General features: G+C 44.8%; 1 protein-coding gene across 1 annotated transcript in view; it reads left to right on the top strand.

The window, feature by feature from the left end:
- Positions 1-23,360, top strand: part of LOC127435466 (astrotactin-2-like) — a 716,076-nt gene that overhangs the window by 176,093 nt on the left and 516,623 nt on the right. The window contains exon 3 of the mRNA XM_051688999.1: positions 8,883-9,282. Coding sequence (XP_051544959.1) covers positions 8,883-9,282 — 400 coding nt within the window. The remainder of the gene's footprint in view (positions 1-8,882; positions 9,283-23,360) is intronic.

The following is a 23,360-nucleotide window of genomic DNA, read 5'->3' on the forward strand; positions in this document are numbered from 1 at the left end:
TAGCTGACCATGACATTGTCTGATGATTCAGTATTATAATGAAATCTGATGGAGTTGACGCAAGGTGAGGACACAACTTTGATAGGCAGTTTTTATTTTTATTTTTTTATGGGAAATATAATTGAAAGTTTACTTGAATTGTTTGATATCTTACAGATCCCTACCTTTCATTTTATATTTATATTTATGGACATTTTTAAACACTTTGTATAGCAGTTTAACATTGTAACCTTTTGCTGAGAACAGGTGCTTACATGTGCTTCCAAATATAGAGCATGCATTTAAAAAAAACAAAAAAATAAATCTAATGAAATTATTTAAAAACATAAAAAATAAATGCACTGAGTACACACATTTCCTTTAACTTTAACTTTTCATTATTTGTATTATTATGAATTTCTTTATTTTTAACGTAAAGAGGACTTTTGTATGTAGGACATGTTTTGTCCCTTATCTCAAGAATCATTGAGAGACCACTTTCACCATCCAATCAAATCCCCATTGATAAAATCCTGCTTTATGTATTTACTATGCTGAATATCGTGTTTCACTTTTGAAAATACTGTTTACATTGACTTTAAGAGAGTTGCTGCCTATGTGGAGTGTTCCAATTCTTTTTGTAAATTTTGTTTAAATTTTTTTTATGAGGTTCCATTTCGTTAAGGATGCTGCTCCCTTAGCGGGAATTCGCATAGAATACATTCTTGTATCTGAGCTTTTTTTATTATTATTATTATTGTTGATATCCACTTGGTGGACCTCTTTGACCATTGTGACATGTCTCAGTAAGTGCATTTGCATGCATGATCTTATACCGATTATGCTTAATATGGCGACAACGTGTTAGGTCATGTAAACCCCTTAAATGGTTTTCTTAATCAGGGTAAAGTCATAAATGGTGTAAGTCAAAACCGATATACACAGGTAGATGTTTGCCTTTTACCTTGATTTTGCTCTGCAAATAAACACTTTTTTACTGGCTTATCCAATATACAGAAGTGTTGTGCACATGACGGAAAAGCCACAATACAACAGAAAAGCCACAACACAATGGAGATAAACAACATCACAACAAAATTAAGAGAAATTCGATATTTTTAAACACTGCATTTTAATTTTGTTGTATTGTGGCATTTCTGTTATTTTGTGGCTTATACCAGTTGTGCTGTGGTTTATTTCTGCTGTGTTTTCAGCTTTTATTTGCTTTGCTAATGTTGTTGTGTTGTTGTGCACCCCTAAAAACACTCACTGAAAACACACACAGCAAACCAGGCCTGCCTCACCTCGCCCAGAACAGGCTTCCATGCATTATAGGATTTTTATTGTATTTTTTTCTCCTTCCTAACCTTCCCCCTTACTATTTTTATGCAAATCTTGCGGGTACCACTGGGAGTCTAACCTCACGCTCTTCAGATGTGTCGCTCTAAGAACCCGTGTCTCACTCTAAACATGGAGAAAAAAGCCTCTATGGTCAAATAAAAAGGTTCCCTTGGGAGCAAATGAGACAGAGAAAGACAAGGAGACAGGAGAACGTGATGGGGATGGCAGGCGGGGTATCAGACTCTTTAATATGCGCTTGGACTGAAGTGGGAGGAGACAGCTGGCACAACACATGGCACTTAAGCATCACGCTGCGCGAGGAGACGGCAGCACATACAGGAGTCCACTCCTACTCTAATAAGCCTGCTTGCATGTCAGAGCCGCCCAGAGTTCCCTGCGGGTAACAACGCTTCCCATCCCACATCTCAACACCCCAGGGCTTGAGCAGATGCCACAGCGTCTGCATGCGGCATTCTGTCTTTGTGTGTCCTTTTATGTTAGCAGCGTGTGTTTTATATGCCGTTGTCTGCGTGCGTTTCGTGTGATTTCTGCCAGAGAGATAAATGTAGTGTGCACCTCTCATGGTGACGACAGCTTTGCCAGCTCTGGGAGTTGTTTGCCTGGGTGCAGATGGCCTGAACAGTGCGTAGCAGGTGCTGGGTGAGATTCGCCTATGTTGTGTTGTTTTTATCCTGGAGTTTGTCCTAAAGGCATGGCTTTTCAGCGTTTTTGCAGCGTTCACCAGGTGAACAGAAGACTGTATGCTGGTACACCTGCTGCTGGAGGTGTGATTTACATTATCTGTCATTCTGTGGGGTATATATCTATACTGTATATATATATATATATATATATATATATATATATATATATATATATATACATATATATACACTGGTGGCCAAAAGTTTGGAATAATGTACAGATTTTTCTCTTATGGAAAGAAACTGGTACTTTTATTCACCAAAGTGGCATTCATCTGATCACAATGTATAGTCAGGACATTAATAACGTGAAAAATTACTATTACAATTTGAAAAAAAAATAAATAAAGAAAATACTTAAACTACTTCAAAGAGTTCTCATCAAAAAATCCTCCATGTGCAGCAATGACAACTTTGCAGATCCTTGGCATTCTAGCTGTCAGTTTGTCCAGATACTCAGGTGACATTTCACCCCACGCTTCCTGTAGCACTTGCCATAGATGTGGCTGTCTTGTCGGGCACTTCTCAAACACCTTACAGTCTAGCTGATCCCACAAAAGCTCAATGGGGTTAAGATCCATAACACTCTTTTCCAATTATCTGTTGTCCAATGTCTGTTTCTTTTCCCACTCTTAACATTTTATTTTTATTTTTCTGTTTCAAAAATGGCTTTTTCTTAGCAATTCTTCCCATAAGGCCTGCACCCCTGAGTCTTCTCTTTACTGTTGTACATGAAACTGGTGTTGAGCTGGTAGAATTCAATGAAGCTGTCAGCTGAGGACATGTGAGGCATCTATTTCTCAAACTAGAGACTCTGATGTACTTATCCTCTCGTTTAGTTGTACATCTGGCCTTCCACATCTCTTTCTGTCCTTGTTAGAGCCAGTTGTCCTTTATCTTTGAAGACTGTAGTGTACACCTTTAGTTTTTTGGCAATTTAAAGCATTGTATAGCCTTCATTCCACAAAACAATGATTGACTGACAAGTTTCTAGAGAAAGTTGTTTCTTTTTTTGCCATTTTTGACCTAATATTGACCTTAAGACATGCCAGTCTATTGCATACTGGCAACTCAAAAACAAACACAAAGACAATGTTAAGCTTCATTTAATGAACCAAATAGCTTCCAGCTGTGTTTGATATAATGGCAAGTGATTTTCTAGTACCAAACTAGCAATTTAGCATGATTACTCAAGGATAAGGTGTTGGAGTGATGGCTGTTGGAAATGGGGCCTGTCTAGATTTGATCAGAACTTACTTTTTTCAAATCGTGATGGTGCTGTTTTTTACATCAGTAATGTCCTGACTATACTTTGTGATCAGCTGAATGCCACTTTGGTGAATTAAAGTACCTATTTCCTTCCAAAACTGCTAAATCTGTACATTATTCCAAACTATATATATATATGTGTGTGTGTGTGTGTGTGTATGTATGTATGTATGTATGTATATATATGTAAATTTTATGAAGAAAATATTGAGTGGTTGAGTGCTCATACAATTCACTGCAATGATGCTACAGTGTTGTGGGTGGTTGGCAGGGTGGTGCTGTGTGGTTGTGGCTGAGTTTTTTGAGTGTTTGTTATTGGCCCAAGTAGGAAAAGTCCCACATCTCTATGATATTCTGATCTCTAGATATGACTTAGGACCCTCCTTCAGTTCATATTATTATTATTTGTTTCACCCCCCTCAAAAATGGAATGTCTTATCACTTAAAAAAGCAACAGCACAACATACCTCTCCTCAAAAGACTCAATAATTTAGGTGTCTTTCATGAAGTGCAAACCTGAGGAAAGAGTTACGCAACAAAAAGAATATACAGTGTTCAAATCACGTATGAGCAACAGTAAAGCAAGCACTACTAAAAATGCACCACAGCAGCAAGATAATATATTTATTTAATTTCTAAACAAAATGTGTTTGGTACAGGGGCGAGGCCACATACAGGACAGTTGGCACTAGCTATGTTTCCATCCAATTTGCAAATTTCATTTATGCAAAAAACCATAATATTGCACAAACAATGTGTGAATAAAGCCGTGTTTCCAATCCCATGTGTTCAAAAGAAAAAAAAATTGTTGCTCCTGGAGAAATTGTAGCCACTGTGACTCTTTTGAAATACTCTAAAGAATGTTATCTTATGTCTGGGATCGACAGTGCATCACAGAGTTCAAGTTTATTTTCTACTTATTTGTACTTATTTCACAAAAACTTTGCAGGCTTTGGATTTTCTAGACACCATTATTTCAGGATGACCAGGGGTGCATTTCTCTTACAATGACATAACCACTATATTATGATGAATTATTGAAGAAATTAACTAGATTGTCACAAATGTTTCCTGAAATCGTAGTAACTATGTTGCACATCCATCGTTCGAACCACGTTGGTTCAACAACAAAGAGCTGTCATTAATGATGTAACACGTGGGTGGAGTAATAACTTCCACGAATATTAAATTATAAAAGCTCATTTAAACATACACCAGAAAGTTGAATGTGAGAAAGCTGCTGAAGACAGGAAAGCTGCATACACAGTGTAATGCGACAAATACATACTACATTGCAATACATAGGTTTTCCTCTACATTAGACTTCAGTGTTTCCCCGACACACTTGAGCACATGCGCAATCTTCAAAAACATATTAACATCTCTTATGCGTTAACATGAACACATAAAAGCTGTGTTCTCTGATAGAAACTATGTGTGATAAAGCGCTTTCTCTTAACAGCATTTTATCCCTTAAACAGCTACATTTGTGTTTACATGATGTTTCAGAATGCTGCTTTCTGGAAAACCCCAGAATAAGTTGTTTTCTTAAATGCATGTAAATGTGGTCAAAGTGTTGACGGAATGAAATATACTGTATATATATGGAATAAAAGATATAGAAGCCTCAGCATAGTCAAATGATGTCCATACAGCAAACTAACAAGGAACTATGCTTCTAACCACAGGTTATTATTTTATAGAATTTTTCATCACATAACTAAGACCCATAAAGGTAAATTACTAGTAATAAACTTCATCATGATTAAAAACCAACTAATTATTTTTGGCTTTTTTTTACCAGTAATTGTGCTAAATTCTGCAGAAAAGAGTGAATATTGAGACATAACAGCTGAGAAAAGGGTTATGCTTCATTATATTCTCAATGAAATTAGAAAGTAGGCACAGCATAGAGGTCCACGCTGTTTCACCAAGGTCTACCCACTTCTAGATTTCTGGCCTCGCCACTGGTTTGGAAGATACAACATTGGAGGCTAGGACTGAAATATTATTCAATTGTTTCATAGTAACAGATATACTGTGTAATTCAAACCTTGCAAAGGATGATATTATATAATAAAGTCTTGGATTCTATTTATATTCTCATTGATTTTATATTTTATTTTGAGTTTATTTAAAGTTCTCCATGGTTCTCTAAGGACTCTGTTTTATCTTTGAGTTGCAGGTTGTGCATTTTGTACCCCTGTGTTGGAACAGACTCAAAAATATTACCAATATGCCAGATGGTGTCAGAAGTCTGTGTAATCATTGTGTGTTTGTTGATTCTTCATTATCTCTTAAATAGAATATTGCTGGATGTCTGGAGAGCTCTTGGTGTCTGGCCAGATGTTTGCATGAGTGATGGCATGTCCGGCCATCACTGTCCTGATGCTTGAATATATTAATTTCATTTACAGAAATAGCTTTGGCAGTAGCATGGTACAGGTCAGGATAATGTGCAATACAGGATGCCTTTTTTTGCAATGTTCCTCCTTTTACCCCTAAATTTAAGTATTAAGAGGTGCAGAAACCATTTTTCTTTGCAGCCTGATTCTGTTGATTCGGCTGCACCAGTTCAATTTCCATTCGTAACATGTGCCTACCCATTGTTTCCAAGCTTAATTCAACAGACAGCGAATGCAGAGACTCTCTGGTGTGCTTGAAAGATTAAAGAATGTCTCACCCTCTCTCATTTTTCTGCATTTAACTTAGGGGGAAGTTTACTTTCAAAGGTTGTTCTGCTGCGATAGATTAATGAACACATTCACTCAGGGCTGCATTGTCCCCATTGAAAATGCCCATCGATTTATGGACAAATGGCAGTGCATGAACTGTAATTTGAGAGGGGTTTGTTTTTCCTCATGAAAATTGCATTTTTAAATTCAGAGATTAATAACAGCTCTCTTGTCATTTTATATAGTACCACAGGAGAGGTGGAAGGGTATAGAGAAAGGTATAGATCGCAGATTTTAGCCTTAGATGCTGTGTTAGACGTTGGTGAGGAATGTCTAATCTAGTGGTCAGAGTGTATGTTCAGACACAGATTTTACTGGTCATTCATATAACTTCCTGCACAAATTGTGACACTATTATGAATCAGTGAGTAAATCTTGCATGCCATTTGCAGACAACTATTTGTTTTAAAGCTATTTGATCATCAGTTACTGAATATCCATCTTGAGGTGGTCAACGTCTGATCCTCATTCGCTTCCACTTTTCTGCTTTGATCAGCTGCATGGTTGAATTAAAGTTGAGTACATTCCCATTTTAAATAAATATTGCAAATTAGTTGTATTTAGTATCTCAGTGATTCTCCTAGACACCAGTGAGATTCAGGCCACGTCCACACTGATATGTTTTAGTTTGAAAATGCATTGATTTAGTATTTTAATGCCTCTCACCCAAACTGAAACTTTCGAAAACGCACTCCATAACTGCATACTTTGGAAAAAGATGACATTATGAAACTGAAAACTGAGTTTTAAAACTTAACTGGATTAGTGTGGACATCTCCTATATGGGGAGCAAATGGTGCTATTTTTCCATATCCCCTGCTTCTCATTTGTTTGTCTCGAGAGAAAAAAGACCCAACAAACTAATTTTTTTCATCTAGAGACTGTCTCAACAATGTCTCAAACGTTGCTCAGTTTGGCAAGATACCAAAGTCTGCTATCAAAATCAAAGATTTCAATATGAGCTCAAACATTTTTCATCAATTTCTCCTCAAAACGAATTACCTGAGTTGTGCTCTCCGTATAAATTGTATCGCTCTATCCTATTTTGGTATGTCAGCAATTGACTCAGTTGTATCTACTTTTATTTCTCCTAAGGAATGTTAAGAGAAACACCTGAGACAAAGTTGAAACAAAGTAGGACTACAACAAGTTTACTGTGCTAAAGAATGGGACAGATTTGGCCCATCTGTAGGCCCTGGACCCCTGTTCCCCCCTGAGCACACTGTCACCATTTGTGGATGAAATGAGAAAATTCTAAGCAATGCAATTCTCCTCTGGATTCAATGTTTGATACCAAGTAGAAAAAAAAAAACATTACTGCATTGCTTGACTTGCCATTTAAGAGGAAGTCTCTTGAAAATACATGGTACAGAGCAGAATGCAGAATCAAGTCACATTTGGTTTCATTGTTTGAAATAATGTTCCAATGTAATTAAACGATTATGCTGCTCGCTGTATCTGTCAGCTCAGTCCCCCTCTTTTCTCTCTTCTATACCACTGCAGATTTAAGAGCATTACACACAAATGGCTCATGAGAAAAGCACTCTTTGATGTCCCTGACACACCATGAAATGAGACAAACCATGGGGCAATGAATCTTTGGCGGTTTATGTGTGCTGTGCCTTTAGGCCAAACACTTGAGCTAGTGAAGTTACAAACAAAGCTCAGTGGCACCTAACAAGATATTAAGATAGATAAAAGTACAATGTTTGAAGTCTGTGCGCATGCATCATTTAGTGTTCCCAAATTCATGGTTAATCCTTTGCTGAACCATGCAACACTTGTCAAAGAAGACTAAAAGGAAGATGAATTCCTTTATTAAAACAAATCAGTTCACTTGGCAGCGATCTTTGACACTGGGCTACTTTGTAGACATGCAAGTACAGCTTCTATTTGCATGAATGGGGTTAAGACAAAATCTCCAAAGCTGTATGCCAAGCTCACATTTTATAATATGTCAAATCACCAATACAATTAGAGAAAATGGGAATTAAAGAAACTAATTTGGTCAAGCTAATGTGCAATAACATTTTAAAGTAAGGCCTAAAGTCATCAAGACCAGTAAGGTGATTGGCTTTTTTATTTAAAAGGCAATAATTTTGTTTACCATAATTTTGAATACATAAGACATGTCCTTGGATCAACCTTCTTGTTGGTCCTGGAACAATATGCCTATTAGCCAGTCAGATTTTAGGGTTAGGGCTTGGGTTGGGGCTTGGAAAATATTATTGTCAACATATCATTGCCCTCTGATTTTAAAGTGTAGGTAATGGTTGGGGTTGGGACTAGGGTGGGGATTGGGGTTAAGGTTGGGGGTTGAAAAGGAATGTTGTTTTCAAAGAAATGTTGATCCAGGAACATGCCATATTTGTCAAATTAATGTTTAGCACTACCTTTCTCACAGCTGCCATGTTGAGTATTGTGATTTTTCCTTTCATTTTTCAACAAGTGGCCTGTCTTCTCGTTATACACTGTCAAAAAAAAAAAAAAAATAAAAAAAATAAAATGTATATATATATATATATATATATATATATATATATATATATATATATATATATATATATATATTTTTTTTTTTTTTTTTTTTTTTTTGCAGTACCTCAAAGGTACACCGACTGGACCCTATCCATATACCCTTCCATTGTATTTGTAATCTGTTCCTAAAGAGTACTATTAGTACATTAAGGTGTAAAGAGGTTACAGTGGGTGTACCTTTGATGGTACAGCCCAGTAACAAGATATTGCTCAATATGGTTCACAATGGTTTTCTCTTGACACTTGAACTTGTGGATTGTTTGGGTAAATAATTTGAAGTGGTGACATCTCTCTCCTGTACTGTTTTGTCTTCTAGGGTGGTCTGATCGCTCTTCTTCTGCTAATCCTGCTCTTTACGCTGGTACTCTACACCCGTCAGCGCTGGTGCAGGCGTCGCCGTGCCCCTCAGAAGAGTGCAAGTACTGAGGCCACACATGAGATCCACTACATCCCCTCCATTCTGCTGGGCCCGGCACAGAGCAGAGACAGTTTCCGCAGCTCCAGACCCCTCCAGCACAGCTCTGTTATTGGCATGCCCATCCGGGAGACACCCATCCTCGACGACTGCGATTGTGAAGATGACGAGCAGCCCGGACAGCTGCTGGATGGGACAGCACATCTGGATGATGACTTGTGCAGCCAGGGCACTCACAGCATGGACAGCCTGGGGAAGGGGATAGGAGAGGCTAACCACAAACACAGCATGGATAATATAGGTGAGAGCTTCAGCAAGGATTATTGTGGCCTTGTCTGTATTTTTACAAGAGCCCACACATATTTTCTGAGAATAGTAGTAGACAAATATTCAGTATATTTGGATCTGATTCAGGAGATATTGGAAGTGTTTGGAGGTCTATCCAACATTATCCAGGTGTTTCTTTGTTCCCTATCTGTCACTCACTCGACGTTGGTGTCGATGTAGTGACACTAGGGGTCACTCTTGGGAGCCCGAGACACCTCTGGTCTTTGATAAAAGGCCAATGAAAATTGGCGAGTGGTATTTGCATGCCACTCCCCCGAACATACGGGTATAAAAGGAGCTGGTATGCAACCACTCATTCAGATTTTCTCTTCGGAGCCGAACGGTCATGCTCGTTGAGCTGAATACTACTGTTCATTCACCTGCTGGATCTGACGGCACATTTCAGCGGCTTCTCCCTCCTCTGCACTGGTGCACTGCAGAGAATGCCCCTGGGCGCTTCGGCAGAAAAACTAGAGAGTATATTTTCTGAAAGAGCATTTTTCCCCTCTAAAAGAGTATATATTTCTCTAAAAGAGCGCACACATGGAACGTCTTTTTAAAGACGCGTCTTTTTAAAGATGCTTTTCCGATTGTGTGTTATTCCTGGTTGTGCTCGTTATCTCTCGCTTTCTAACGGTCACGATCACTGTCTTTCGTGTCTGGGCACTGCTCACGCGGAGACAGCGTTCGTGGATGGTCACGTTCTCATTGCGAGAATATGTCCATGGCAACGTTGCGGTCGCGGCTCGCCTTCGTAAGAAAGCGAGCCACCCCAGAGGCTCCCGCCTAGGTCCTTTTACCCACGGGTTTGAGGCCAGCGCAGCTAGCACTGGGGGCGATTTGGGGACCCCAATGGGACCGCCTCCGCCGGGTATCCCCCCGCGGACCTCCCATTCCCCAGCACGCTCGTCTGCCCCGATCGGGCTTCAGGGTGAGTCTGCCGGCTCGTCTCACGGCGAGTTCGACCTCTTATTCGGAGCCCGCGAAAGTGATGAGCTCTCGAGCGCAACATCGGAGAGCGGGCTCGTCCAGTCGGAAGCCTCAGCTGGGCTCCTCCCTTCGGGGTCGATCGCCCAGTCACAGGCTGACGCGGAGATGACGACATGCTTTCCCGGACAGCCGCGAGCGTTGGTTAAAGTGGATTTCACCGCTCTTCCCTGAACCCTCGCGGCTCTGTGATTGGTTCCTGGGCTCGCGGCGCCGCTCAACGCCACGCCCCGCCCCGTTCCTTTCCTCCCGGAAGTGCATGAAGAGCGGACAAGGTCGTTGGAGGCAACTTTTACTGCCTGGTCCCGATCTTTTCAGCTTCCCTGCTCTCACTACCCTCGATGGTGGGGCGGCCAAGGGTTATTCGGCAATCCCCCGGTGGATAAAGGCGCTCGCGGTGCACCTATGCCCGCAGAGCGCCGCCACCTGGCGTGGGTGCCCAAAGCCCCCATCCAAGGCCTGTAGGTTTACGTCATCTCTGACGGTCAAAGCCTACGGCGCTGCTGGACAAGCTGCCTCCGCCCTGCACGCCATGGCTCTCCTGCAAGTCCGCCAAGGCGCTAAAGGAACTGCACAAGGGTAGTTCCGCCCCAGGATTGATGCAGGAACTGCGCTCGGCGACCGACATCGCTATCCAAGCGACGGAGGTCACGGCGCGGTCTCTCGGGCGGACGATGGCCACACTAGTGGTCCAGGAGTGCCACCTTTGGCTCAACCTGGTCGAGATGGGTGAGGCCGACAGGACACGATTCCTTGCTGCCCCCATTTCCCAGGCGGGCCTATTCGGCGACACCGTCGAGGACTTTGCCCAGCAGTTCTCGATGGTAGAGCAGTAGATGGATGCTAGCCAGCTTATCCTGCCCCGGCGTGGCTCAAGATCCCGCACCCCATCTACTCATCGCCGAGGGCGTCCCCCTGCGGTGACTGCTCCAGCTCCGCCGCAGCCCGCCCCTCCGGCCCGGCCCCGGCATGGAGTCCACCGCAGGAAGCCGACGCCACAGACCCTTCCTGCGGTTCACGTTCGAGGGTCAGGCGTATCAGTACAAAGTCCTCCCTTTCGGCCTGTCCCTGTCTCCTCGCGTCTTTATGAAGATCGCAGAGGCTGCCCTTGCCCTGTTAAGGGAGGTGGACATTCGCATTTTCAACCATCTCGACGACCGGCTAATCTTAGCTCACTCTCGAGATGGGTTATGCGCACACAGGGACCTGGTGCTCTCACACCTCAGCCGACTAGGGCTTCGGGTCAGCTGGGAAAAGAGCAAGCTCCTCCCGGTTCAGAGCATCTCTTTTCTCGGTTTGGAGTTGGACTCAGTCTCCTTGACGGCGCACCTTATGAACGAGCGCGCCCAGTCGGTGCTGGCCTGTTTGAAGGCGTTCAAACAGAAAACAGCGGTTCCACTGAAACTTTTTCAGAGGCTCCTGGGGCATATGGCATCCTCGGCGGTGGCCACCCCGCTCGGGTTGATGCATATGAGGCCGCTTCAGCACTGGCTCCAGACTCGAGTCCCGAGACGGGCATGGCGCCACGGGACACACCGCGTGGCCATTACACCGGTCTGTCACCGTCTTTTCAGCCCTTGGACCGACCTCTCATTTCTACGAGCAGGTGTTCCTCTAGAACTGGTCTCCAGGCGCATCGTGGTCACGACAGGAGACAGCGCACTAACTAAGAGCCCGGTTCTGGGGTAGGTGCTCCGCATGTGGCGGTTCCCTGTAAGGCTAACCCCATGCGATCTATATCTTCCGCTAGTTCGTTTCCCTACTGGCAAACTGCGTCTTCCTTGGGCAGAGCCCCTCAGTCTCCATGTTGTAGTAACTCCTCCCCCATTGGGCAGGATCTACCTTGAAGGCTCTCCACATGGTTGGAAAGACCATGTGATGTATTCTTCCACTTAAATATCCCCCCCTCTCTTGGGGCGAGGTGTGGTCTCCGCAGTGTCCTCCCCTTGGGAGGGACACCCCCCGACTAGACCTGGCGGCCCAGTCAGATAATCCCCTTTCTTTTTTAGGGAGTGGAAAAAGAGAAGGGGAAAGAGGCCACGACTGGGTTAAGCCTGTCTCTATCTCTGGGTAGTCGACTTGTCCCCAAAAAGGGCCGTTCGACACTCATAACTATGTTGGGGGAGGTTACGTGTCGACCTGGTGCGCTGGTTATGAGGCGCACAGCAAGTCTGCCCACCACACACCGCCAGTTCACGTAACACAGTTCAGCCTTGTGGCGTTTTGTATAGGGACCCCTAGTGTCACTACATCGACACCAACGTTGAGTGAGTGACAGATAGGGAACGTCATGGTTACTGGTGTAACCTCCGTTCCCTGATGGAGGGAACGAGACGTTGGTCCCTCCTGCCACAACGCTGAACTACCCGCTGAAATGGCCGGACCTTATATCGGCCCCTCAGCATAAAACCTGAATGAGTGGTTGAATACCAGCTCCTTTTATACCCGTATGTCCGGGGGAGTGGCATGCAAATACCACTCGCCAATTTTCATTGGCCTTTTATCAAAGACCAGAGGTGTCTCGGGCTCCCAAGAGTGACCCCTAGTGTCACTACATCGACACCAACGTCTCGTTCCCTCCATCAGGGAACGGAGGTTACACCAGTAACCATGACGATTTTCCTCTCCTTACCACTCAATACTGAATTTTGAATAGAATGTGCCCAATAAGGGTATTTTAAGGGTTCTTGAATCAAGATAAAGCCTCAACCCTATTCCAAACTTCTGAGCTATATTACAGTGTTGTTGTTGGACTACAAAGTATTTTGGTCCAGTAACACGTCTCACTTGGCAAAGTCATGACCACCAGCCATTTACCCAAGTAGAGCATGTTGCTGGAAAATCTTCCTATCTACTGATTTTGCTTTCTAACAGTTATAGGGGTATGTTTAGGGATTTGGTTTAGGCTTAGTACAGGGGATTGAACATTCTTATCCATCAGTAATTTTTCCTCTTATTTAGGGGTAACATAGGGTTAGACCTATGATTGATTGATAGGAACTTTGCACCAGGTCCAACAGATGATTTAATCCAGGAACACTTGCTACTTAGCTACATTGTACTCTTATATTGCTTCAATCAACATGCTTGTGTTGCAAAAGCTTGAGATGTTTCCATCCTCATTCATCAGCATACTCTAAATTCAGTCTTTATTATCTGTTACACATGCTTTACCAAGAGTCTTCACAATCCTTGAAGCCATACGCAAACCTTTGAAACTGGGTTACCCGATAATCAAAAACCACCTCTGTCTGAAATTGATCTGATGTACATTATAGTCCAGATTATCTTCAAAGTCTTGGTTAATTGATTTGTATATTGTTACATGCTAATGATAACTGGGATAGCATTGTTTTTCTTTTTTCATCTCTTTGAGTTGACACTAATGTGGCATATTTGAGCATGTCTAGGGGTTTGATCTGAAGTTACCTGCCAACCGCAGGCTAATTATAGCCATTGACCTAAATTCTTTGTAAGACATAGACTGAGAAAACCAGTTGGTCGATCTATCTATCTATCTATCTATCTATCTATCTATCTATCTATCTATCCCTCTGTCTGTCTGTCTGTCTGTCTAAGTGCAAGATATGGTCTGTGCATAGTATATGGTCATGTGGCATGATAACATTGGTATTACTGTATGCTTTCTGATACATTGTGTGCTATTTCTTTGTTTGCAGTAAGTATAAAATTTCACATTGGACACAGGAAGGCAACAGAGTTTTTTTATTTCTCTAAAGCTCTGAGCATTAATCATCTCATTTATGAATTTCTCGGCAAAAAAAGTATGTATTTCTGAGAATTGTAAGCAGTTTGGTTCGTCCCCACCCCTAACAGAGACATGAGTTATTTAACAATTTAGATTACTTTTACAATCTATATTTACTGTGGTCATTAGTCGTAAGTACAGTATGTGATGCAGTGCAATTCATAACAGAAAGCCCTCAGTGACATTGAAGATTGTTTCCATCAGAAAAAAAAAGTAAAATAACTTTTTTTTACCCTGTGAACTCAGGTCTGATTAAAGCTGATGAGAGAATGAGGGTGCTTATAACATATTTGGACTCGTGTGAAGTCGATCACAAGTGATAAAGAGGTTACATTTATGACGTCGGAGGGTAGCATGTCAGATAACCCACCTACAACTGTGGAAAAGTTTTATTAAAGGATTAAATTTGTTTTTCATTTCCTTCTTCTTTAGAATTTTAAACAGTTAAAAGTTACATTTATTCCATTCATTGGTGGAAGACCTTGGTGGCCACTGAATTAATCATGCCCACGATAGATAGATCATTTGATATTTGAGAAGGGCCCATAATTGTGTAATTCTGTGTCTGTTTAACTCTGCGCAGCAGCTGTTGAATTATACATGTTTTAAAAAAGCTCCAACATTAGTAAAAAAATAAAATAAAAAAAAAATTAAAATAAAATAAAAAAATAATAATTTTATGAAAAAAGACTGTAGAAATGTTATCGTAAAAGCATGTTACCAAGCAACTTACTATCCCCAGTGCAAAATTATACTGGATTTAAGAAGACAGTACACAGCATGTAGTGTTACCACAAAATTATGTTTTATTTTTTAAAGGTCTTAAAAGTTCTCAATTGGTGTTACACAAAATGAATTGCAGGTCTATTTACTTTTGTAAGATAAACAATTTTGGTTCTGTTTTGGGTGGACCAATTGCAGACAGGGAGTGTGTTCTGGAAATCTGTTCAAAAACAATCATAATTTTCATTATTTGCAATTAAATTCCGTTTGGTGATGCGAGTGGTGCAGAAACTATACCATTCAGTTTTAATGACACCTTCATAAGTATGATATTTTTAAAGTAATATTTAAAAATTGATTTGTGTTTTATATTACCCTTATATTATAAGTGTGCGACACAATTTGATTGGCTCTCGTAGGCTGGAGCTCATGGCACTGATATTGGTGCTTGTCCTTGGATGAAGGATGCAGGTCATTCTAAGTGATGTTGACAAACAGACGGAGGTGGAGGCCTGAATAAATAATGAAGCACATTTTCCTGCACTTGTTCCAGGACCTCTGTGTTAGGTCCAGCTCCTCAGAATTCATTCTTATTTCAAATAATTCACAAATAAAAATATTCAGGTGGGGATCACAGATTAAAAATGGAGCATTTGCCTCATACTTTCTCTTTTTATTTATTTATTTATAGTTTTTTATTGTTTGTTTGTTTTTATTATTATTATTATTATTATTTTATTCTATTTTTTTTTTTTTTTTTTTTTTTTCAAATGACTAAACACATTTGTGAAAGTCACATCTTCAGTGTTAAAGGGCACTGTAAAATATCCTGTAATTTCTTAGCACCTAAATAGAAGAACATTTTAAAATGATTCAGTAAGCAGATGCTTGGCTACATTCCCATCCATTTTCACACAGACTTAAATAAATTAATCAGTCGATTGCAGTCTCAGACCATTGATGAGAAGCATATTTTATTTATTAGTAGTGCTTGCTAAAGCAGAACCCCTAACCCTAAGCATTACATTTGTCATGCATTGTGTTAACCACACTGTTTGTATTACGTACTTGATACCTTAAAGCACGTTTCTTATTGAGAAGAGGCATGCTATTGCTTTTCTAAATAATCAGACTAACAATTTTTGCTTAGCTGACGATAAAACAGATTTAACAAAAAAAAAGACGAGCACCTCATATTTTCTTGTCATATTTTCTTCGAAAATGTACAAATATACTATTCTTTGTAATGTAGTACAGAAATAAAGTGGTGATTTCTTAACCTCATTGTCCCCGCATGAGCAACATAAAAATTAACAAGGTTTGTGCTTTCTTAAGCCGGATGTGAGCTAGGGGTGTAACGATTCATCGATCTGGATTGATGCATCGATCCAATAACCAACGATCCAATGTTATCGATACAACACATAAATATTGATAAAGAAATTTTTTTTTAAGATGCACCTTTATTTTAATACTCTCTTGTCAGCCACGTCTGTACACATTTCCGCCAGGCGATGAAGCAACCTTATTACATTAATTTCACTTTTTGAGCACTAAATACGCTTTTCATGTGGGACAAGAATGTGCGCAGGGTCTGTGAAGCCAAATTGTGCTCTGCTATCCGTGTGGCGTACGCACACGTCAACCGGGCTTCCCGTGAAACGCGAGTTCCAGACCAGTGACAGGATCAGTGCGAGCACATCAACCTGGCACTCCTTAAAATGAGAGCTCTCGTGACAAACGCAGAGCAGCTGACATGCACGATTAATTAACAGAATTTTTCATTACAACTGTGGAAGTTGTAGCCAAGAAAACCAATGACAGCACGGATATTTGGAAACAAGTCATGGGTATGTAAGTATTTTGAATTGGATTAAACTGAAAAATAAACTGTAACCAAACGATTGATTATCACTTGTGTGTGACATTATTTTTTATATTATTATCTGTAACATTTTTTTCAACATATGAAGTACCTTATTTTGTTGTGGAAGTCCCAATGTGGATACTAAATGTACACATTTCAGAGAGCTCAATAAAATATCCAAATCATATTTTGGTTGCATTTGAGGGCAAAAATTTTTTTATTGATTGTGTAAAATAGGCACATATTATCAGAATATCAATTGCAGGGCCCTGAATCGAATCAAATCGAAATTGTATCGCAGCCGACTTTGAAGTATCGGCAAATATTGGAACGCAGGCAAAGAGAAACGTCCGATTTACACCCCTAATGTGAGCTGTTGTCTACTATAATATAGATGGACAAGCCACAGTAGTGTTAGGGTCGTCTACAGTATTTGGTTCATTGACAGAGGGGCTCTTTTCTTTGTGCTTTTCAATGCTGCTGTTGTGCATAATTGATTATGTTGGATATGAATCTGTCGGGGGAGTTTGATAGCAGAATAATCAAGCTTCGCTGTCAGTCATTTCAGGTCTGGAGAGGAAGTCAGTGAGGTAGCTGTGATTGTGTGAACAGTTCCTCACTGACAGTTCATACATATTAAAATTATCCAAATACCGCTTAACATTTTATATGCAATAAACTGTATTGCTTAGAGTGGGTAAACAGTTCAGGGTTCAGCCTAATGAGAAATGACCCATATACAGAATATCATGCATAGAAAATATATTAGAGCTGAATGATGGGAAAATCCCTTTTCCACAACCCAGTGAGCTAACTAGACAGGGTTTTCCCTCATTATGTACTCCAGACACAAATACTGTTCCGAAAGGTAGGGAGCAACATTATGCTGCCTTCTAAGATACCTTGTTTTGGCCCAGTTCAGATAGCCCACATGCATCCTTCAAGGAGAGAGCTTTGTGAAAAACTCAGTGAAAAAAAGAAAGCTTTAGAGTTTAAAAAGTACATAAATATTTATATTTTTCGCACCAAAAGCGATCATGTCACTTTAGAAGACGTTAATTTAACAGCTGGTGTCGGATGGAGGAAGTTTATGCTGACTGTCTGTGATTTTTGGAGCTTCAAAAGAGAAATCATCATGGTTACTGGTGTAACCTCCGTTCCCTGATGGAGGGAACGAGATGTTGATGTCGATGTAGTGACACTAGGGGTCACTCTTGGGAGCCCGAGACACCTCTGGTCTTTGATAAAAGGCCAATGAAAATTGGCGAGTGGTATTTGCATGCCACTCCCCCGGATATACGGGTATAAAAGGAGCTGGTATGCAACCAATCATTCAGGTTTTACGCTGAGGAGCCGATATAAGGTCCGGCCATTTCAGTGGGTAGTTCAGCGTTGTGGCAGGAGGGACCAACGTCTCGTTCCCTCCATCAGGGAACGGAGGTTACACCAGTAACCATGACGTTCCCTATCTGTCACTCACTCGATGTTGGTGTCAATGTAGTGACACTAGGGGTCCCTATACAAAACGCCACAAGGCTGAAAGGTGTTACGTGAACTGGCGGTGTGTGGTGGGCAGACTTACTGTGTGCCTCATAGCCAGCACACCAGGTCGACACGTAACCTCCCCCAACCCAGTTATGAGTGTCGAGCGGCCTTTTTTGGGGACAAGTCGACTACCCAAAGATAGAGACAGGCTTAACCCAGTCGTGGCCTCTTTTCCCCTTTTCTTTTTCCACTCCCTAAAAAAGAAGGGGGATTATCCGACTGGGCCGCCAGGTCTAGTCGGGGGGTGTCCCTCCCAAGGGGAGGACACAGTGGAGACCACACCTCGCCCCAAGGGAGGGGGGGATATTTAAGTGGAAGAATATGTCACATGGTCTTTCCAACCATGTGGAGAACCTTCAAGGTAGATCCTGCCCAATGGGGGAGGAGTTACTACAAACATGGAGACTGGGGCAGAGGGGCTCTGCCCAAGGAAGACGCAGTTTGCCAGCAAGGAAACGAATTAGCAGATGATATAGATCGCATGGGGTTAGCCTTACAGGGAACCGCCACATGCGGAGCACCTACCCCAGAACCGGGCTCTTAGTTAGCGCGTGTACTAGGCCGGCAGCGAGTCTCTCCGAACTGCCACAGGGCTCGGAGGAAGTCAACCAGGGAAAAAATTTTGTGAACACTACTGGGAATTAACGGCACACGTCTTCAGCTCAAAAGGAGGTGGAAGGCACTATGTGCAAGCGATACACCCGGCCGGCTATCCCGGGCTTATCCGCTTGTGTTGCGTGCCACTACCTGGGATGAAACCGGTTCCACCCGGAGGTTGTAGAACCTTGCAAAGGTGTTGGGTGTTGCCCAGCCCGCTGTTCTGCAAATGTCTGTTAGAGAGGCACCTCTGGCCAGGGCCCAAGAAGCCACTACACCACGGGTAGAATGGGCACGTAGCCCTACCGGGGGTGGCATGTTTTGGGCGAGATTTGCCAGTCAGTTATTGCGTCAACGAGCCAGTGGGTGATCCTCTGCTTGGAGACAGTGCTTCCTTTCCATTGTGCACCAAAAACAGACAGATCCAAATAGATGCGTAAAGCGTGCACCGGACACAGCGACAACAGGGCTGGGTCTGCCTCCTCCTGGGGCAGCGCTTGCAGGTTCACCACCTAGTCCCTAAAGGGGTGGTGGGAACCTTGGGCACATAGCCTGGTCAGGGTCTCAGGATCACGTGAGAGTAACCTGGACCGAACTCCAGGCACGTTTCACTGACAGAGAATGCTTGCAGGTCACCTACCCTCTTGATGGAAGTGAGCACAGTCAGGAGGGCAGTCTTCAAGGAGAGTGCCTTATGCTCGGCTGACTGCAAAGGCTCAAAGGGGGCTCTCTGTAGACCGTGAAGAACTACAGAGGTCCAATGAGGGAACGAGGCACGGCCTGGAGGGATTCAGCCTCCTGGCGCCTTTTAGGAACCTGATGATCAGGTCATGCTTCCCTAAGGACTTACCATCGACTGCGTCGTGGTGTGCTGCTATGGCAGCAATGTACACCTTCAAGGTGGAAGGGGACAGCCTTCCTTCCAACCTCTCTTGCAGGAAGGAAAGCACTGAACTGATAGCGCATCTCTGGGGGTCTTCCCGACGGGAAGAACACCACTTAGCGAACAGACGCCACTTAAAGGCATACATGCGCCTCGTAGAGGGAGCCCTAGCCTGAGTGAACGTGTCTACCATCGCAGGTGGGAGACAGCTTAGGTCTTCCGCGTCCCATCCAGGGACCAGACATGGAGATTCCAGAGATCTTGGCGCAGGTGCCGGATGGTGCCCCTTCCCTGAGAAAGAAGGTCCTTCCTCAGGGGAATTTGTCAGGGGGGAACTGTCACGAGGAGTGTGAGGTCCGAGCACCACGTCTGGGTGGGCCAGTAGGGTGCTTACCTGGACGACCTGCTCCTCATCCTCCCTGACCTTGCACAGGGTCTGTGCAAGTAGGCTCACTGGGGGAAACGCATATTTGCGAATGCCAGGGGACCAGCTGTGTGCCAGCGCATCTATGCCGAGGGAGGCCTCGGTCAGGGCATACCAGAGCGGGCAGTGGGGAGGATTCTTGGGAGGCAAACAGGTGCACCTGTGCCTGTCGAATCGACTCCAAATCAGTTGGACCACCTGAAGGTGGAGCCTCCACTCTCCCCTGAGGGTAACCTGTTGTGACGGCACGTCCGCCATAGTGTTGAGGTTGCCCGGGATGTGAGTGTCTTGCAGCGACTTGAGGTGCTGCTGACTCCAGAGGAGGATACGGTGGGCGAGTTGTGACATACAACGAGAGCGCAAACCACCTTGGCGGTTGACATATGCTACCGTTGTCGTGTCGTTTGTCTGAACTAATACGTGCTTGCCCTGGATCAACGGCCGAAACCTCCGCAGGGTGAGCAGAATTGCCAGTAACTCGAGGCAGTTGATGTGCCAATGCAGTCGCGGACCCGTCCAGAGGCCAGCAGCTGCGTGCCCATTGCAAACAGCGCCCCAGCCCATTTTGGAGGCGTCTGTCGTGACCACGACGCGCCTGGAGACCAGTTCTAGGGGAACACCTGCTCATAGAAACGAGAGGTCGGTCCAAGGTCTGAAATGACGGTGACAAACCGACGTAACGGCCACGCGGTGTGTCCTGTGGCGCCATGCCTGTCTCGGGATTCGAGTCTGGAGCCAGTGCTGAAGCGGCCTCATATGCATCAACCCGAGCGGGGTGGCCACTGCCGAGGATGCCATATGCCCCAGGAGCCTCTGAAAAAGTTTCAGTGGAACCGCTGTTTTCTGTTTGAATGCCTTCAAACAGGCCAGCACCGACTGGGCACGCTCGTTCGTAAGGTGCGCCGTCAAGGAGACTGAGTCCAACTCCAAACCGAGAAAAGAGATGCTCTGAACCGGGAGGAGCTTGCTTTTTTCCCAGTTGACCCGAAGCCCTAGTCGGCTGAGGTGTGAGAGCACCAGGTCCCTGTGTGTGCATAACACGTCTCAAGAGTGAGCTAAGATTAGCCAGTCATCGAGATAGTTGAGAATGCGAATGCCCATCTCCCTTAAGGTGGCAAGGGCAGCCTCTGCGACCTTCATGAAGACGCGAGGAGGCAGGGACAGGCCGAAATGGAGGACTTTGTACTGATACGCCTGACCCTCGAATGCAAACCGCAGGAAGGGTCTGTGTCGAGGAAGGATCGAGACGAGGAAGTACGCGTCCTTCACGTCTACTGCCGCGAACCAACCTTGATGCCAGATGCTCGCCAGAATGCGTTTTTGTGTCAGCATCTTGAACGGGAGTCTGTGTAAGGCCCGATTCATTACTCGCAGGTTCAAGATTGGCCGCAACCCACCGCCTTTTTTCGGTACGATGAAGTAGGGGCTGTAAAACCCCTTCTTCATCTCGGCTGGAGGGACAGGTTCTATCGCACCCTTCCGTAGGAGGGTAGCGATCTCCACGCAAGGTATCAGCATTTTTGTCTTTCAGCAAGGTGAAGTGGACACCGCTGAACCTGGGCGGATGCCCGGCGAAGTGAGTCGGACGGTCCGGACCAGCCCTCGTGACAGATTGGAAAGCGCAAGCCATGCGTCCAAGTTCCACGCAAGGGGGACAACGTCATCGGATGTTGTCCCTTTGTGGGGCCTCGCGGCGGGGCAGAGCTCGAGGTGCCACACCACGTTGTGGCCATGCTGAATCTAATGACATCGAAGCACTTACCTGGCTCCTTGTGACCACCCCCGGAACAGCCTGGGACTGGGGAGGAAGAGGCCTGTCCTCATGACCCGTGGAGACTGTCACATCGGGGGTGGATTTGTGCCACAGCTGGGCGCTCAGGGGTGGGAGACCGCCGCTGGAGCGCCAACCTGCCTAATGGAGTGGTGGACGGTGGTCGTGATGACAGCCATACACACTGGATATGTGACCCAGGGAACAAGGAAACCGCTCTTGCTGAGCTTTTGAGTACTGCAGCCACTTGGGCATGCAGCGCAATTAAATGCAAAAGGTAACAAAAAGATGAAGATCTGCTTACCAGCTCCAGAGCAGCGGGTTTCGTTGTCCCCGGGTTGCCCATCTCAAGGGCGCTTTGAAGCCTTTCATGGGTTCTGGGCGGCCGCGAGATGGGTGGCGTCTGCTTCCTGCAGTGGGCTCCATGCCGGGGCCGGGCCGAAGGGGTGGGCTGCAGCGGAGCCGGTGCAGTCAACGCAGGGGGACGCCCTTGGCGATGAGTAGACGGGGTGCGGGATCTTGAGCCGCGCTGGGGCAGGATATGCCGGCTAGCATCCATCTACTGCTCTACCATCGAGAACTGCTGGGCAAAGTCCTCGACGGTGTCGCCGAATAGGCCCGCCTGGGAAATGGGGGCAGCAAGGAATCGTGTCTTGTTGGCCTCACCAATCTCGACCAGGTTGAGCCAAAGGTGGCGCTCCTGGACAACTAGTGTGGCCATCGTCTGCCCGAGAGACCGCGCCGTGACCTCCGTTGTTCGGAGAGCGAGGTCGGTCGCCGAGCGCAGTTCCTGCATCAATCCCAGGGCGGAACTACCCTCGTGCAGTTCCTTTAGCGCCTTGGCGGACTTGCAGGAGAGCCATGGCATGCAGGGTGGAGGCAGCTTGTCCAGCGGCACCGTAGGCCTTGGCCGTCAGAGACGACATAATCTTACAGGCCTTGGATGGGGGCTTTGGGCACCCGTGCCAGGTGGCGGCACTCTGCGGGCATTGGTGCACCGCGAGCACCTTTATCCACCGGGGGATTGCCGAATAGCCCTTGGCCGCCCCACCATCGAGGGTAGTGAGGGCGGGGAAGCTGAAAAGATCGGGACCGGGCAGTAAAAATTGCCTCCCGCGACCTTGTCAGCTCTTCATGCACTTCCGGGAAGAAAGGAACGGGGCCGGGGCGTGGCTTTGAGCGGCGCCGCGAGCCCAGGAACCAATCGCCGAGCCGTGAGGGTTCAGGGAAGAGTGGTGAAATCCACTCTAACCGACGCTCGCGGCTGCCTGGGAAAGCATGTCGTCATCTCCGTGTCAGCCTGTGACTGGGCGATCGACCCCGAAGGGAGGAACCCAGCTGAGGCTTCCGACTGGACGAGCCCGCTCTCCGATGCTGCGCTCGAGAGCTCATCACTTTCGTGGGCTCCGAATAAGAGGTCGAACTCGTCGTGAGACGAGCCGGCGGACTCACCCGGAAGCCCGATCGGGGCAGACGAACGTGCTGG

This window comes from Myxocyprinus asiaticus, chromosome 4 (assembly GCF_019703515.2).
Source record: "Myxocyprinus asiaticus isolate MX2 ecotype Aquarium Trade chromosome 4, UBuf_Myxa_2, whole genome shotgun sequence".
Taxonomy (NCBI): domain Eukaryota; kingdom Metazoa; phylum Chordata; class Actinopteri; order Cypriniformes; family Catostomidae; genus Myxocyprinus; species Myxocyprinus asiaticus.